General features: G+C 47.1%; 1 protein-coding gene across 1 annotated transcript; it reads right to left on the reverse strand.

Annotated features, from left to right (window-relative positions):
- Nucleotides 1-6,450: 6,450 nt before the first annotated feature.
- On the reverse strand, nt 6,451-15,210 carry Cckar (cholecystokinin A receptor). Its single transcript, XM_051164818.1, has 5 exons — nt 15,042-15,210; nt 14,007-14,258; nt 10,603-10,864; nt 7,926-8,053; nt 6,451-7,043 (listed from the first exon to the last, which is right to left on the reverse strand). Exons 1-5 carry the CDS (start codon nt 15,151-15,153, stop codon nt 6,508-6,510), a joined length of 1,290 nt encoding a protein of 429 aa, XP_051020775.1. The 5' UTR covers nt 15,154-15,210; the 3' UTR covers nt 6,451-6,507.
- Nucleotides 15,211-19,345: the final 4,135 nt, after the last annotated feature.

Consider the following 19,345-nt stretch of genomic DNA (forward strand, 5'->3'; position numbering starts at 1 on the left):
GAGGGAGGAGGGGGCTTGGAACAGGTATGAGGCTCAGCGCCACATCTCGAGTTTCCTACTGCAAGAATATCCCTGAGCTGCCGTCATCTCTGACCACTGGGCTGTGAACACCCGGGAGCCTTCAAGGAGAGGAGGAATCATCACTTGCTAGGGCTACTACAGCCAAGTACCACAGACCAAGGGGCTTAAGTAGCAGACTATGTTTCTTCTCACTCCAAAGGCTGTTAAGTTTAAGGTCGGTATGTTGCCACCTTGTCCCTGGTAAGGGTTTTCTTCCTGGATGGTGGATGACCGCTTCCTTGCTTTCTGTCCACATGGCTCTCTCAAAGTGTTCTATTCTTACAAGGGCATTGGTGACATTGTGTTAGGATCAACAGAACATCTCGATTATACCTTAGTGTCTTGCAGAGCTCTATTTCCAAGTGTTGCTCCAGGTCTGAGTGTTTTCTGGTAACTGGTTTTCAGAAATGATCCAGATCTTGGGCTTGAGGATTTAAGGGAGCCCAGGGGTTGGAAACTAAGGGCGATTAGGGAAAAATCAGCAAAAGAAGGGGCTTGGGATGTGGCAATGATCTCTTCTGTAAATCCTGTCGGTTTGAGGTTGTGGCTGAGCCAGGCCTCCTCCTGATGCCTTTGACAGTCACTCCACATGTCACAGGGGAAGGGGGACTTGGCCAAAGGTGACAAGTGATGAAGAGACCAGGAGGCTTCACTGTCTTGGCTGACAGGAAACTTGGCTCGAATTCTTCTTCATTCTAGTGAGTCTGAGAAAACATCTGTTTTAATATGATGCTGGTATTCGCCAAAGAGGCGCTCCCCCATTTACTGATTCCATCTCTTGGCTCTCTCGTGAGGTCATAGAGTGTATTTTCCTCCTAAAAACAAACACAGGTCTGGATGTATCCAGGATAGAAGTGTGAAGAACCAGCTTTCAAATCCTTCTCAGGCAGGAAACTCAAAGTGATTCCCATGTCCGCAGGGAGGCAGGAGAAGGTCACAGAGGCAGGGGCTTGCTTTCTTTGTGGTCGGTGTAGCCTAAGGGCCTCAAACGGGGCAGCATTACTAAAATGAAGTCACCGGCTTTTGAATATTTAGAAAGGTGAAGGTCACCTAATCCCAATAGCAGCCTGGTGGAAGTAAAACACATTTTGTTTTGTGTGTGCACTTGTGACAGGTCAGAGGACAACTTGTGGCAATCGGTTTCCGCCTTTTGCAGCGTGTGTCTTAGGGACAGAACATAGACCGTCAGGCTTAGCAGCAGCCGAACGAACCATCTTGCTCACCCATGATGGAATTAAAATAAGAGCGGACCTTGCCTCTGTCACATGTTAGCTGTCTGATTTTGGACATGTTACCTGCCCTTCTATGCTTCAAAATCCTCATTTTGGAATGTGGGAAATGATACAGCACACATGTCGTTTGGAGGTTTAAATAAGAGGACACATGTAACAGGTGTTCATTCACCCCCCGCCCCCCTTGAAGTGTTTATTGCCATCGGTACTGTCAGTGAACTTGTTTGGTGCCTATGCGGAGCCAGGATCAGTAACTGCAGTAGCTCAGTCTGCCCAAAGCCAAATTTAATTTGAGAGTAGGGTGTTGTGTCTGATTATCCATTGGAATGGGCTGGCATCCTAGGCAGGAGCCTTCTACAAGCTGCTCTAGGATGTGAGACTGAGGCGGCTGAAAGCTTGGGGATTCTTGGCTTTCTTAGTCCCTTTCCCCAGCAGGTTTCTTCAGAGACAGTTGTATGCTTGGGCACCGGGAGGTTTCCCTGTTGCAGCGTGAAGCCAGTGAAACTGGGGGAGGGAACGGGATACGATGATGTTGTTAACTGCTGAGCCATCTCTCCAGCCCCGGGAACGGGATATGAAAAACATGGCAGACCCTCACCTACTGAGCCACACTTCACACATGGAGCCATTGCCCCTCAAGAGGAGTTGACCTCCTGGGAAGGGGTACAGCTTGTTTGGGGCCACACAACAAGCTGGGGGCAGCCACTGAGCTTGGATACAAATCTCTGGGCCTTATCTTCATTACCTTAGAAGAAGCTTATTATGGTCAGTGAGTTTGGAAGCCAGACTTCCTGGATATCGTATACAGCTGAAAATAGACCTTGACGTCCCAGGCAGCTTCAGCTTGGATCAGACGAACACGTATATCCGTAGCCACGTGACTGTGAAGGCGGAGCCGCCCATAGTGCCCAGGGAAGGACTGAGGTTGAGAAAAGACTCCACTCAAACCCAGCCAACCGTTCATTCTCCGGAAGAGTTACTGGACCTTGTCATGTGCTGTGAGTGATGACGTGTAGTGGTGGTAGCTTTTCACCGTCATCTGTTATTGACCTCCAGTATGGCAATTGTCTGATGTGGGTAGTCCTATTTGCTCAGTTCAGTATGGTGATGACTACCATGTGCCAGAAGGAAGAGCGCGGCATGGGTGTCCCAATCAGACCTCTCTTCCTGTGTGAGAGGGACATGGGTTCCACCCAGACTCTGCTTTAAAGGGCTGGGGTGGGTGGATGTGGAGCGGTGGGGCTGGTGCTGGTCTATGAGAGCAACTCTTGGAAACTAGGAAGCTGTGTCCATTCAAGAGGCACCAGGACACCAGAGAGGTCAAAGGCATCCAATCGAAAGACAGAGGAAAGTAGTGCATTTAGAGGTAGGAGCCAGGGAACTGGGGTGCCCAGCATGGGCCAGGGTGGCTCTATGAGGCTCCCATTGGGGTTCTGCAGGACAACAAATGGGTGGGGGAATAGGTGGTGTCCATGAGCACTTTGATGACAGAAGTGAGCTGAGTTCTTTAGCAAGAGTTGGAAATGTGGGCAAGGTTTTTAAAAAATATATAACTTTATTAATTTATTCATATTACATCTAAATTGTTGTCCCATCCCTTGTATCCTCCCATTCCATTCCTCCCTTCCTCCCACTTTCCCCCTACTCCCCTCCCCTATGACTGTGTCTGACGGGGACCTCCTCCCCCTGTGTATGCTCATAGAGTATCAAGTCTCTTCTTGGAAGCCTGCTATCCTTCCTCTGAGTGCCACCAGGCCTCCCCATCCAGGGGACGTGGGCAAACATGGGGCACCAGAGTTCGTGTGAAAGTCGTACCCCACTCTCCACTCAACTGTGGAGAATGTCCTGTCCATTGGCTAGATCTGGGTAGAGGTTCGAAGTTTACTGCATGTATTCTTCTCGAAAGAAATGAAGGCCAGGGGAGCTAAGATGAGGGACGTGGTTCTCAACCTCAACCTCTGTTTATCTATATCTCAACACTGGCTCTAGGCAGGATTCCCTCATCACATTTTGGATTCTATCCACTCTCTTTACCCACTTGCATTATGGGGGTGAGGGGAAGAGGAGGGAGAACACAGCAAATGGTCACACATGAGAACCTGGGGTGCGTTCACACACAGAGGAAAGAGTCTTGCCAAGCTCAGCTCTTCTGCCCCAAGAGTGAATTTATCCTCGTTGAGGAGTGCAGCCGTGGATGGAAAGAGAGACCACTGAAAGCTTAAGACACACAACGCAAGTCAGCCATAACATTTATTAAACGTTCACAATATGTGGGTGACGAGGCAAAACACAGGAAGTCCATCCCGTGGGCATCCAGCAGCTGTCCTCACTTAACTCATTAGGATGGCACTTTGCTTAAGCAGAAAGGCATCTGTTAAATATACATGTGGACATGTGGAACCAAACCCGAGGGTTGAAGGGCCTGCTCCTTCACCACCTCGGATGCGATAGGAGACCTTGCCATGGTGACTGGGCGCAAGAAGCCGAGATGTGACTCTCTATTCCAACATATTTTGCTGCTGCTGAAGGGATACTAGAAAATATGAGGTAATTTATGTATATGTTCCCCTAGCTTGAATTCATGTTCAAGTCAGGAATCTTGTTTAACACGAGGCAAAGGAAATTAGTTGACTTAAGTATGAGAACAGCGTTATGCAAAACAAAACAAACAAACAAACAAACAAACAAAAAACCCCAAATTAATCAGTAAAATCAGACCTTTCCAAAGCTCATCACAGATTCTGAAAGTTAATGGCCCTCCACACCTATCTCTCAGCTTCCAATAGGTGAAAGACTTTCAGATAAATTAAGCCAGCAAAGGCATTTTATTACTGTGGATGTGGACATTCTTGCTTCTTTAACCCACCTTGAAACATTTCAAAATAGGGTTGTCAGATAAAATATAGGATGTCTTTTAGTGTATGAGATGCACTCAAAGTAAGAATTATCATCTATAGCAGTGTTTCTCAACCTGTGGGTCAGGACCCCTTTGGGGGTTAAAGGACCCTTTTACAAGGGTCACCCAAGATATCAGAAAAACACATATTTATATTACGATTCATAACAGTAGCAAAATTACAGTTATGAAGTAGTAGTGAAAATCATTTTATCGTTGAGGGTCACCACAATGTGAGGAACTGCATTAAAGGGTCGCAGCATTAGGAAGGTTGAGGACAAATGCTCTATAGAGTATCTAAAATTACACTTCAGCTGCATATCTGTGTTTTTATTAACTAAATCTTGAAACCTTGTCTTCAGGTTAATATACATCCAGAAACTCCAGAGGTTCCTAATAATGGATGGGTCCTTAATTTTTCCTCATTTGTTTTCTGACACTATCCGAGGGCCAGAGGGGATGACTCAGTCTTTATTTAGGCAGGAAAGGAGTATAGGACCTACTCAGGTATCAAAGGCATTTTCATCCTTTGCATCTTTTATCATTGCAATTTGAACTTTGCATTTTGACTTTGCAATCGCTGGCTGAGAGGCTGGCGGTAGCTCCTCCTCTAAGATTGAAGTCGGAGGAAAGGGTGATGCTCTGGCTTGGGAAGCTGGGTGTGGTGGGCAGGCAGGTGTCAGCTGCTTCTCCTCAGTGTGGTCTATCAGGCACAGCAACCACCACACATACACGTCCTGTCTAATTCTTGAACACCGGGAGCTTTATTGTCCCTTGCTACTCCCCAGTTTTCCTCCTCCAGAGGGAATTTGGGGGACTACTGAGAGCACAGGGCCTGGATCAGTGAATGGCTGCCAGCTCATGCAAAGCAGAAGAATGCCCACTCCTTGGATAATTGACAGCTCATAGCAATGAACATTCCTTGAATTTTTTTCTTTGAATACTTTTTACCTTCTGCATGTGCATGCAAACTTGCTTCTGTTGAAAAGGTTCATACTAACTTTTTTAAGCAGACAAGACCATATTGTTCAAGAAAATAAAGAAAGGAGGGAAAGAGAGGGAGGGTGGTAAGGAGGGAGGGAGGGTGTGTGTGCTGGTCGACTGGATGGGTACATGCTATCTAGAAATGTTCTTCCTGGTATCTCAGTGTGTAACTTATGTCTATTTTTAAACAGAGTTCTCAGAGTTAAGGTTTTTCAAGACTAATTCTGTAAAGGAACAAAGCTCATATGACACTCACTTTTTATGGAAGAATGATAGTACGTGTTGAATTCCAATGTCCACCAACAAGTTTTTAACACACAGAGAATATAACCATATGTTTAGTTTACACACACACACACACACACACACACACACACACACACACACGAGATACATGGATGATATTTAAAAGCACACACAGTTTTAGCATTCAAAGCTACTTGCTACCTGAGTCCCAGCATGCCAGTTTCCCTTGGGGCCTGACTATACCTGTTGCCATCCTTCGCCCAGGTGCATACACCTCCCTTCTTACCTGGAGCTCCTTCTGGAGAGGAGAAAATAAATACAGGTGAATATAAAACATTAAGTTGAAGTTTAAAAAAAAAGTTGTGGGGTTAGATACAGAGGGGAAGTGACACAGCCCAGACTATCCTCCCTTCTGCATTGCTGACAAAAAACATTCCTTCTAGCTATTGGCCCTGCATGCTCTTCCCTTTGTAGAAATAAAAATCCTAAAAACCTGTCTTTTAGGTGCATTCTTTTTGTTTTTCTGATGATGGCCTAAACTTACACTTCTGAATGTACTTTTGAAGCTTGACCAACCACAAGCTTCAAAAGTGTCCGACTATCCCCATAGTCTGAAGTGGCCAGCGGAGGTGAGCTTCACACGCCCTTGGTGGCGATGTCAAGGTGTGTAGGTGTAGTACATATGAGAAATAGCTGTGGCTTCCCCGGGGAGGAAAGTAGTGACCATAATTCTGCAGGAGCAGAAGAAACAGCACAGCAATGAGTCACTATGGAGAGATGTTACCTGGGGTGTTCCAGAAAATCCTAAAGCGCCTCAAGGTCTCCACCTCTGTTTGAACATGGACTTCGCAGTGACATTAGCAGCACAAGTCCTGTGGGGCTCCTATCGCTGGCCTGTTGAGGTTTCTCCCATTGGTGAACAGTATGGAAAAATGTCTTGGTGCTTTCACAACCCTGCCTTGAGTTCCTTCTAGAACGTTGTGAAGGATGAAAAGCAGACATTGAAGAGTCTCCATGAGAAGTGGGTCTTCTCCTCTTCCTTGCTCCCTGGTCCCTTCCTTCCTGCCTTAGCAGTGGATGAGGCACAGCTCACGGGGGTGGAGCACAAGTGCTCATGTGGCTGTAGGAATACCTGGACAGTGATGCCCCTAGGGTCCTCCCATCTTCCTCCTCTCCTACCTCTCCTCTCACCCCTGTGGGACCAGGATTGGGGCAACAAGGGAAGGTGGCCATGAAGCCCAGGCGAAAGCGTTTGTTCATGAAGCAGTAGATGATGGGGTTGACACAGGAGGAGGTGTAGGAGAGGAGGAGGATGAAAGAGATGGGCGTCCCCGAGAGGTGTCTCTCTGCAGAAGCGGTGTCATATGCCCGCCAGGCATTGGCACTGAAAATGGGCATCCAGCACAGGAAGAAGAGGACCACGATGACAATGAGCATGCGGATCACACGCTTCTTGGCTAACAGGTTGGCCGCAGAACCGCTGCTCCTGATGCGGTTGACTCTGCCGCCACTGCTGCTGGTGGATAGCTGCTGAAGCTCCAGCTTCCTCGAGTGCCTGGCCTTCTGCAAGTAACAGCCATCGCTGTCCTCGTATCGGCCACTGCCACCGCTGCTCAGCTTCTTCTCTGGATGGGCAAGTGACATCGTTTCATGGTTCAGGACAAGTCATGTCAGAGAGAACACATAAAGCCTCCTCCCCCTCTCCGACCTCCCTAGGCCAGGAGGCCAAGCTGAACTTGAACTGAAAAAATGGACAGGCAGTCTGGCCTGTTCCGATTTATATCAGTATTGGTCTGCACTAGTTCCGATGAAATATAAGCCATGTATATGTTATGATGGTAACAACAATAATACAACTGTACACACTAAGGTTGTAAAGCTGAAAGTTATTATAAAACAAATATTACCACTCTTCCCCGTGCTTTCTTTCCTGTTTGCTTGCTGAGTTTTTCGATTACTTTTATTGTGAGGACTCCAAGTAATGAGCGAAAGTCAACAGAAGCCAGAGAGAAAAAATGTGTGTGTTATCTACATAGGTAGGGACCAAGAGAGGGGAATAGAGTGAGAAGGAAAAAGTTGTGTCAACACAGGTGTTCGGGACAGGTTCAGTGGGCTGTGGACGTGAGGAAGGAGTGAGGTGAGCAGGAGAGGGAGCAATGAGTGGCCAGAAGCTGGGCCTTATAGGCCACGGGTCTGATGTCGCTTAATGCGATATGCAGGGCGGACTCGCCAGAAGGTGTCTACGAAGTGCTGCATTACCGCAAGCCTGGGGACAGGTAACAGTGTCATGTGTGCATGTTCTCCTTCGATTCCCTTCAGGACCTCACCATTGTATACACGTGGATTCAGAGAGACTGGGTCCCCTGACTGCCTTGTAACAGAAAGTCCTATAAAAATACTTTCAAGTCTTTCAGCACATACTAGATACATGCTGGGTACATCTAGTTAACCTATAATTAAGCTTGTGAGCTCTTCCTAGAATAAATATCCAGCCCAAAGAGCATTACCTTTGGCAGATTTCTTCTGGTTAGCATCAAATTTTATGCCTTGGTAGAGTTCCAGAGAGATCAATCCGTAGGCCACCACCATCACGATCCCAGGGATGACGAAGAGAATGAGCAGCAGGAACGTTTGCCTAATACAATGAAGAGAAATCTAATTACCAGCAACTCTGGACCTCTGAGTTCTGATGGGCAAGAATGACGAGGGTGAGCTGGTCTGAGCAGACACATTAATTTCTAGCACTTAGCATCCTTGAAAATTCCACGTCTGGAGGTTCGGTCATGAGAACGTGTTTGCTTCTTTTACTCTTTGAAGTGCGTCTGAATGACAGCTTACATTGGATAAACGTGGCATCATGCTGTGGCCCCTAAGCAATGACAATCCTTAAAGGGGAACAGAAAAGCTGGAAAAGTGGTGTGCACTTACAGCCCCAGATACTCAGCAAGCTGAGGCTGGAGGATTGCTCAAATCCAGGACTCTGAGACTGGCCCGGGTGACATAGTGAGATAATGTTTCAAAAATGAAGGACATGAACAATACACAGATATTAAAGTCTTTAAAAATAGTGGGAGTGTGTGGATTATATGTCCAAACCATTGAAATAATAAATATAAAAATAGTACCCATCCATTGAGGACTAGGGCCGTGTACTACAGGCGAGACTAAGCTCCTTGCGTACACACATCTCGGCTGAACTCACATAAGAACTTTTGATGTAGCTACCATTGTCTGAGCACCTACTTAACATATGAGGCTATGGGGTCTTGAAGAGAGTCAATGTGTCCAAAGTCGCATAGCTAGTATCAGAGGTAGGATTTGAACTCAACAACACGTCTCAGGCTGCACAACTTGTTGACCCTCCAATGGGAGCCACTAAGTGTTTCTGTCGGAATCCTGAAAAATCGTTCAGTTTTACCAAACATGCCGTTTTGCCACCCATAAATCTCCTCAAGTATCCGTTTTCCATCACCCTGTGAAGTTGCTTTGCTGGGGCACAAGGTCTTGGGCCTGGCAGGATTGAGCTATGCTTTCTCTAAACACACTTGCTTGTTGAGGATTCACAGCCTACTGCTCTGTGAGGCTGGCCCCTAAATCACTTTCACAGTGTGGCATGTGTGAGTTACAGATTAGACCATACAATTGTCAGAGGCAAACAGTGGCCGAGCCATTTCTCATTGCAAGTGGACGTGTTTTGATAAGTCTTGTATATCCCTCTCTTACACAATGTCATGCTTTGTGTGTGTGTGTGTGTGTGTGTGTGTGTGTGTGTGTGTGTGTGTGTGTGTGTTCAAGCTACTTGCTTGAAATGAAAGGAAGGAGTCAAAGAAACATGATCTGGGTTTGTAGCCACATCTCAGTGTCTAGTTCCTACTTCTAAAACAGCTCTATCTTTAGTGAATGTAATCCACATTTGTGTCATCTTTTCATTGAAAGCATTTTTATGAGTTCTTATTTGGACCCTATAGCTTCCCAATAAAGCAGATCTAAAAAATATCTGCATTATTAAGTCCTTAAGTAAACTTGCCCAAGGCTATTTAGCTAGTGAGCCAAGAAACCAGTATTGAAATCTCTTTTCTGGCAAACTATTCTGGGCAAACACAAGTGCTTATAAACACCAGGAATTGGGGTGTTGAGATAGCCTACCTTGTAACAGCACTTGCCACCAAGCTTGATAACCCATGTTTAGTCCCTGGAACCCATGTGACAGAAGTAATCCTTCAAGTTGTCCTCTGACCTCCACACATATTTCATGGCACACATGTACAAGCCCCCCCCCCCCCCGCCACATATCTACATTTTTAAAAACACTAGAAAAAGCTACATGAGATTTTGGATACTGCTCTCTCATCAATTTTTTAGAAAATCATAGCTCTGAAAGTCAGCCAGTCTGAACTCCTTGGAGACCATGCAGATGCAGAAGCTTAGAGAGAGGCTTCGCTTGTGCCCCTTCCTAGCTTTTTGGCCACACTGGCACCTCTAAGTCACAGTTTCCTTGTCTGTAAAATGTAAGAGCTAACATTAGTCCAACTATAACAGTGTGGTGGTTAGAGGCTCATTTTTCCCTCTGTGTACTCTCCTGGTCCTCGTAGGCTGAGGCCAGACTGACCTTCTCCAGAGAGGCCCATGAGACCCCACATTTAGGGGACTATGAGCAGCTAACTCTGCAGGGAATTGTCATTTTCTTCAGCGGTGTAGCCACACATAAGGTGGCTGTGCTCCTGTAAATAACTTCTTATTTGGTGCTGCAAGAATAACCCATTTAACTCTGTGGATCACATAGGAAAAAAAGGCGTGGAGGCTGGGCAGTGGTGGTGCATGCCTTTAATCCCAGCACTCAGGAGGCAGAGGCAGGCGGATCGCTGTGAGTTCAAGGCCAGCCTGGTCTACAAAGCAAGTCCAGGACAGCCAAGGCTACACAGAGTGACCCTGCCTCGAAAAAAAAAAAGTAGAAGGGAAACTTGTTGGGGAAAAGAGGGTTCAGCCAGAGATGGAGGAGGATGGGAGAGGACAGTGGGGGAGCGGGGAGACAACTAAACTTCATTATATGAATATATGAAACAATAAAAAAAAAAAGGACCCTCCTTTGAAAGCCCTTAGTACACCTGTCCCGTAGTCATCTGGCAGGGCGTTCTTGTCTCTCACATTGCTATGTCTAAAAGAACGAGCAAAGCCTCGCCTTACCAGGACTGCTGCATAGCATCGCTTGGCAACAGGAAACGGCACATATTCGCCGTCTGGTTGTTATTTTTAGTAAAGGGCACCAAGTTGCTGTAAATGGGGTACGGAGTCATGATGGTAAAGGAGAGGCACCAGGTGGCAGCGATGACCTTCAAAGCGTGGGACTTTGTTTGCCAGACGCGGGACTGTAAGGGTCTGCAGATGGCGCCATATCTCTCCAGAGAGATGGCTACCAGGTTGAAGGTGGAAACACTCACGGAAGTGCCTGGGAGGGAAGAGAGAAGGCAAATAAATACTCAGGTGTTGACGCCAAAGTTTATTTGTACGTTTAGCTTATGTGTGTCGGGGCTGCAGTTTAGTATCACAGAAGAATGCTCAAGGGGTAATTTTTAAAAGATGATTTAGTCCCAGCATCGTACTAACAAGGAATTAAGGCATAGGTATTTGCAAACACGTCTCATTGCCATTTTTCAAGTAAGTTTATTGAGCTTTGATTGTAATCAAACTCCAGCTGAAGGTACTCATTAATTAATAAACAAGGGGATAAAAATAAATTGCCAACCCTCGGAAGGGCTTTTTGGAAACCTCGAGAAGAACTCTAATTTTGATCAGGAGCCTGTGGTTAAATCAACATTAAAAGGCAAACATTCTCAAGGACTCCGTGTTGCGGGCAGGTCACTGGGGTCTGATCCGGAAGCACTGATGTTTAGAAAACTTCTAGTACAAAATTTGAAAGAGAGAAACATTTTAAAATTCAAAATATCTCTTGGAAAAAAACCAAAAAACAAGGTGACAGAGGAAAGATTCTAGAGTGATGTGCCAGTTTCTCTGAGTGGGAGAAGCGGGTCTTTCCAGGCATCCTGCCTTTGTGTTTTACAAAGTGGACATGGACCCTGCTTAGAGTGGGTGAAACACATTGTACCTTCTCCACAGCATCCACAGGACACACTGAAACAGAGTGCGTACTTGTTCCGATGGTGTTGGGTGCCTATGCTTACTGTAACATCTTGTGCTTTAAGCTCACCTTAAACCTTCAGGTATAAGAACCATCACTCACTAGTTAGCTGCTGCCAAAAGATCTGGGAACAGACTTCCTAAACTTGGCATCTTAAAATATTACTGCTTACCAGGATAGATAAGATACTAACTCCCTAAAAGCCATATATGCTTTTTTCTGAAACCATTAAATAAAACTCTTTCTCTTTCTTTCTTTTCCTTCCTTCCTTTATTTCAAGTAAGATTCACTTACTGCTTTCTAGAATTCAACCCCAAGAGCCTATGGCATGTAGAACAGAAAGGACAGCTTTAAGTTCCATTGAGTTTGTTCTGTGCAATGGGTCCACAGTCACTATAAATCCAGTCAGACCAGCACCACTGCCCCCACTCCCCATGATGAGCAGTTAGCAGTAATATCAGAGAGACCAGACTTAGACATTCAACAAAGCCCTGGACCTAGTGGGACATGGCAACCTAAGCTACACAGGAAGTGTCCAGGTCAGTCTAGGCTACATACAGAACCGTGCCCAAAACAGTGCGAAAACAGGGCCCCAAACCAATATCAAATAACAATAAAAAGTACATTTAACCAAGTAAGCTATTACGGCGTCCCAAATGCTTCCAGAATTATTTTGTTGTTTAATTTTTGGCCATGAAAGCTGTTCTGAGGTGAAATTCACACAGCACAGAATTAAAAACCTTCAAGTGAACAGTTCTGCAGCCTTCATGGCTGCATGACTAGTAACTCCCCTTGCTCCTCTGGCTACGATGCTGGAGCATCCGTGCCTGGAGCATCCGTGCCTGCGACGCACACTTGGGAGGGCCTCAGAAGCGAGCGAGCTCTCAGCAGTGTTTCTTTATCTAACAGTGGTCCTCCTCATTTTTAAGGCTTTAGAATATGTTCAGGGGACTTGAACATAGAGGACACGCTCTTGGTTACTTATCTGGGGGGGGGGCAGGAGGGCCAGTGATTCATTATCATTGTGTCTTGCAGTGGATCCTGCATACTCAACTGAGAAAAATCAAGACCTTGTAAAGCTTTCTGTTCTCAGAAGACTTCCCTAGGCCAACTCAGTGCTGTCTGTTTTACATAGCTTGGGTCAGAATCAAATATCCTATTTATATATACATACACACACATATAGACACAAAACACACACATACATAGACACATACATACACATACACACAAATATACACATACATAGACATACATAGACACATACATACACATACACACATATAGACACAAACACACACATACATAGACACATACATAGACACACATACACACAACACACATACACACAATCACACATACATAGATATGCATACACACACACACACATACACACACACACACACACACACTTCTCATGCTGTCCTCTTCCCACTTAGTTCTCAGAATGGGCAAGGGACAAGGCACTGTGAGAGACAGAAAGGACCAAGGATCATGTTTCTATCCCGGGTTAGGAGACCCACAGCAGCTGGCAAACAGAGGCGCGTGCTCGCCACGGTGGCTCCTGCTAATCTAAGTTCAAACCAGAGCCACTATACTTCCCGCTCACGGCATGTGCTTGGTGAGCCAGGGACAGATTCATGACAGTCAGTTGCTTACCGGGTGGTTGGGAAACAAGATCATGGAAGTTAAAAATGCTGGTGCATAAAAAGTCCTAAAAAATCGCTTTGTGGGTTTTATTTTATTATAACCATCATTGTATTTGGTATAAGCAGCAAGCTACATAGCTCATCCAATCAGGGTCTGCTTTGTAATCCATGGTCCCTCTATCAGCTTCCTATTAGGGACACACACACACACCACCACCACCACCACCACCGCCGCCAGTACCAGCACCAGCACCAGCACCACCAGCACCACCACCACCACCAGCACCCTCCTGGCCTAAGATGCCCCCAGGCTTTGAGAGAACAGTCTAGGAAGTAAATCCAGTGAGGAGAATCAGACTGAGACAAAATAGTTTAAAACAGCCTCCATCTCTCACAGAACAAGAAACACAACAGCAAAGATCCCGGATCCCATGCAATCCTCTGCAGTTCAAGAAACCCTGACCCAAGTTGGGAGTTAATCAGAATGTAGTCATCTGCCACGAGCAAGGTACAGCACGACTTGAAGTCACCTACGAATTCTTGGCCCTCTGCGAAGAGACAAACCTACTCACTCCCCACTATGTTTTTGTATCAACGTCTGATACATGCTTCCTGGCATGTAGGAAGACTGATCTGCTGTGAAGGAAACACCTGTGTCCTTGTACATAGGCCCAGAGAGCCAGACGCTTGGTGTATTGGATTCCCGAAGGTTCCCTCCGCTGAGGCTGTCGAGGGGCTGGCAAAAGCCAGGGCTGAGCTGGGTGTGGGGCGAGCCCTGTCAACAGCCACCTGCAGCCACTCACCCATGAAGTAGGTGGTGGTCTTGCACACAGCACTTCCAAAGATGAAATCCTTGAGCAGGTTGGGGATGAGGTTGAACGGCATGCAGAAGAGGCACAGCATGAGGTCGCTGACAGCCAGGGACAGCAGGAAGATGTTGGTGACAGTCCGCATCCTCTTGTTTCGGATCAGCACCGTTATGACCAGCGTGTTCCCCAGCGCACTGAGAAGGAATATGCAGGAATACAGGAGGATCTGCACTGCTGGCTGCCACTCTGCAGAGTAAAGGGAAGAGTTGGAAGTGGCGGGGGGGATGGTTAAGAGGGCAGAATGTTAAAACCTTACCCCCGCCAAGGGAGTGCTTATTTCCTGATGGTGGCCTCCTACCCTGGGTGTATGTGTCACTGAACCCAAATATTCCCGTTCCAGCTGCATCGCACAGAAACAAGCCCAGGGAAGCACAGGGCACTCTGGTTGTTGTTTTTTTTTTTAAGGTTGGTGTGCCACAAGATCACTCAGGAAAGCAGTTTTTCCTAAGGACAATGCTCTTGAAGACGGATGGCTTTCTTTCCCTCAGGCTAAACATTACTTTGCTTTAAATCCTTCTTCATGCTGGGTTTCCCCTAAGGAAAGGCAACCTCTATGCTCCCCCAACCCCCCCACCCCTGTGACGTTGCCTTTTCTGTAACGTTGCCTTTTCTGTAACGTTTCTAAGTTCAGACTTCTACACTTGGTACCCCGTTCTGCCCACAGCTCTTCAATGCATTTGTCACACACACACACACCAATCCTGCTGCGTGGGTTCCCCAACTCTCCCATGGGAACAATAAGAACATTTGACTGTAGATTTCTCTTGCTCTTTTATCCAAACTTCTGAACATACAACTTCATTTATCTTTGTTCCACAGGGACTTTGTACACACACACACACACACACACACACACACACACACACACACACACACACACACACACACACCGATGTACGCATATTTCAGTCAGCCTTGCGTTTGCTATATGTAGTTTTCTGAGTTCTAACCATAGCCTCTGGCACCTACCTTTTGAACGTTGAGGTTGATCCAGGCAGAACAGAGTCTCATTTTCCAGCCCGAGCTCACAGGGGGGAGTGATGTTGCTTCCATTCATAAGAAGGCTGTCGACCACGTCCATCCTGCTGCCTTCTCCCAAGTGCTGGCGAGCTGGCGAACGCCTCACTCCTGCCTGCCTCTATCCTCTAATGACTGTGGAATCTCCCAAAAGCAACCTGCCGTGGCGGGGCAGGGAGGGGGGATTTCCAGGTATGGGCTCGGTTAGCCATTCCTAAAGGCAACCTGAGTTCACCATTCTCAGACCATCTGGACAAGCATTTGCGCTCCTGTGGGGAGGAGGCAGCCTGTGCAAGTCAAGCCAGCGCCACTCCACCTTCCAGGCCCACCCCTCCCACTTCGGGGCCAGTCTAAGGCCCTGAGCACAGGCAGCCTGGCTGCATATTAACCCTTCCGGGAATGGGGCCACATGTACACACACACACACACACACACACACACACACACACACACACACACACACACACACATACACTGTGGGGGTGGGGAGAGTTCCAATTACCACTTTTCTTTGCCTGTCATTGTCCCAGACATATGCAGATTAAAGTCTGAACTGTCTGTGTGAGACAGCATCAATTAACGTGGTAACAGATCTGATAATGCAGACCATCAGGACTAAGGGACACAGAGGGACTCCCGCTCCCATCTCCTTATAGGAAAGCAATTAGTGCCTTTTAGCTTTGGAGCCTTGCCCAGCAATGTGTATGGAGAGAGTCGCTGCTGGTTGTTAAGGTGTTTCCAAGCACGGTGCTGTGTCTTGTGGTCTCTGCCCCTTGTTAACTGGAAGTGGGGGGGGGGGCTCTTCTGAGTACAGCTTCCTTGGTCTTTAGTATTATAGAAACCAGCAAGATTTTTTTTATTCACTTGTTTTTGGTTTTTTTGTTTGTTTTTTGTTTTTTTTGCTTTGTCCACCCACCTCAGACCTGTTCACTGAGTTAACCATTTGCCGAGTACTTTTCAAACATGCCAGGAAATAATAAGCGCCCCCCCCCCCCGAGGCTGTTAAAGGTGAAGAGATGAGGAGGAGGAAAGGATTTAAGTCTCCCTGGTTGGGGTCAGGGATTCTGGGGGTGCAATACCTCAGATGTAAATGAGAAAGCTTCCAAGCGGGAGATACAGAATATTTTCGCAGTGGTCACAGCTGGTGCAAAGGGCCTGAGGCAAGAATGAGCATGGCCTATTTGAGGAACAGAAGTAGGAATAAGTGAGGGGAGGGTTGTCAGGTGGTTAGTGTGAGAGACCTGGTCAGGGACCTGGCTTTTTCAGGAAGTTGTGTAATTTTTAAAAGCCTCTTCCCCCCATTGTTCGCTGTGCAACTGGTCTCAGTTTGAACAACTGAGAAGCAGGTAACACATTAGAATCTGCGTTTCTGAGTGGTTTGGCCCTGATGCACTATGACCTGGTCTATTTGCTAGGTATCCTTGGGTCCTTTTGTGTACCACAAGTCTCCCAGTGACAGAACCCAATGCCGGGAGCTTTGCTCAGCCTCTCCCTGGCCCAAGAACTAACTGGCAGTTTTCTCACAGATGTTTGGGATGAGGGGCTACAAAGACAGTGGTAAAACCATAACCGTCTCTTCCTGTTTGGGGTAAGGAGTCATAGAAACCAGATGGAAGGGATGCTGGAGGAAGGGTGGAAAGGTAATTAGCAAGGCAAGCATCTTGTACCAACCAGGACTAGCACCAAATTCTGGCTTCACCGATTACCTGCTGGAAAGTGCCAAGCAAGTTTTGTGGTTGGCAGAGCTCTTTCTTCGTCAGGTGACAATCAAAATGACATCATAGAATGTGCTAACATAACAATGAAGTGATGGTTTTCTTTCTTTCTTTCTTTCTTTCTTTTCAAGACAGGGTTTCTCTGTGTAGCCTTTGCTGTCCTGGACTTTTTTTGTAGACCAGGCTAGCCTTGAACTCACAGTGATCCACCTGCCTCTGCCTCCCCAGTACTGGGATTAAGAGCCTGCGCCACCGTGTCCAGCTGGTGCGATGGTTTGGAACATCAACTTGCCACCACTTAGTAGGGAGTAGGGAGCCTCAGCTGAGGAACTGTCCTGGCTACTTGATGTGGGAAGATCCACCTCCAGTGTTGAGAGAAGGAAGATGATTGGCTTTTTGCTCACACCATCCTCTTCATCGTTGAGTTGATTGATCCTGCTGTTGTTCCTGCTGCTTCTTCTCCGGCTGATATTAGAACCACAGTTTCCAGGCTTCCAACAGAGACCCAGGGCAAGGGCGTCCCCGGGAATGTTCAGTCTTTAGTGCCAGCTTGAGAATTCTGAGGCCCTCAGCTTCCTGTGCTGAACAACTACTGGGGGGCTCTGCCTGTCTGCTGTGAGCAGTCAGTCACTGTGGGACTCCCCCAATTGCCGGGAGTGCCCAGGAGGTCAGAGCAACCACCGGGTTCTCCGCCTCTCTGGTGTGAGGCAGCTGTTACTATTTCAGCGAAAGCTGATTTCCATGATACTTATCATGTGCATATATGTGCGCATGAAATATAGATAAAGACAGAGATGGGGAAAATATAATTTTTCACTCTATCTGTTCTATTCCTCTAGAGTACTCTGGCCAATGAAATGGTTACTTTTCTTTTAGAATTATTAACACTGCCAGGCACGGTGGCACACACCTATAATCCCAGCACTCAGGGAAGCAGAGGCAGGCAGATCTCTGTGAATTCAAAGCCAGGTTGGTCTACAAAGTGAGTCCAGGACAGCCAAGGCTACACAGAGAAATTCTGTCTCAAAAAACCAAAAGGAAAGGAAGGAAGGAAGAAAGAGAAAGAAAGAAAGAAAGAAAGAAAGACAGAAAGAATTATGAACACTAAGCCCCTCAGTGGCTTTATGATTTGCTGGTGAGAACGGGTGTGACTGTCTCCACCCTTCACCCAACTCACCTGAGACCTGTCAGCTCTAGCCTCAGGCTCCTTCCTGTGCCTGGGCGCCTTCTGGTTACTCTACTTCCCACTTCCTGGTTACTCTACTTCCTTGAAGCTCATTCTGGAGTCATGGTCCCTACCTCTCCCTTCCAGCCATGGTCGCATTAGCCGAATCTTCCCTTTGGCTGACTGACTGCCAACTCTGTTAGCAGGGTGTGTGTGTGTGGAGGGGGAGGGGGGAAGTGGGGGGATTGGGGGGACCCTGGGGTAGGGGATAAGGGAGCTCATGCCACCATGTCCCGTCCTGGTTGGCTGGCAAAAGCATTGCTTTAAAGCCTGGCCACATCTCTCCATCTCCACTATTGCTTATGGCTGCCTCAGACATGGCAGGCCATGTGGGGGGTGGGGGTGTCTGGGGGGCTCTTGTTGGAGTTCATGGGGCTCTCAGCCCTGAGGAGCATGTGCTGTTGTAGGCTCTGAAGCTAGAAGAGCTGAGGGCTTGGGTTGGACCTGCCCTGAACCTAAAATGGAGCCAAATTTGGCTAAGTTCTGTCCTTCCTTCCCTTCCTGTCTTCTTTCCTCTTTGGAAGGAAGGAAGTGGGCTAGGAGTAATAGACACTATACAGACTCACAGCGAGGGGTGCCACACACCTGCGTGCCATGTGCCACAAACCTTAGTGCACCCGTCAACAACGAGGCTTAGTGGCTGAATGATGGAGACTTATGGGCTCCCTTTCCACAGGTCCTGATTCTCCAGCCCTTGTTTAGAGATGCTGCCTCTCCATCCCGCATCCCCAAGTGGGTCAGAGGTCAATAGGCTCAGGGTTGCCTGTGGGGAGTTCCCCAGAAGCCAGTGAGAGCAGCTCAGACTCAGGAATGGAAGCCTGGCACTCACACTGGCAGGTCATGGAGTTCATTCATATGTAAACAGAATAAAAGATACCACCTGTGAGCAAAAACACTCATGGAAAAACGTGTAACAAGGTTTTGGATCCTAATTGTCATTATTAATGGAAAAGATGAATTCTAGGTGTGCTATCTTTATGCCCCTTATCAAGGCCAGATTAAGGGATTTTTTTTTCTAGTTTCCCCATACAACATGTGGATTATAAAATGAGGTCAGTAAATAGGAACGCATGAACAGTGAGCAGGTAGCAGAGCCAACATTTCACTGTTTATCAAGCCTTTATATAACTTAGTTACATGGGTACCCTGGGCAACTCTGGAGTTTCTACGCTGAGTTTTTGAGCTAGTGATATTTAACTGTTAAACGAAAAGAGAGGGTCCACCAGGAGGTGGGGAGGGGGCAGCGTCTCTGATGCACTCCCATTCCGCTTAGCCCCTTGTTGCAGTCCTCAGCATGCCCGTGGGGTGTGTGCATG

This window comes from Acomys russatus, chromosome 22 (assembly GCF_903995435.1).
Source record: "Acomys russatus chromosome 22, mAcoRus1.1, whole genome shotgun sequence".
Classification (NCBI taxonomy): domain Eukaryota; kingdom Metazoa; phylum Chordata; class Mammalia; order Rodentia; family Muridae; genus Acomys; species Acomys russatus.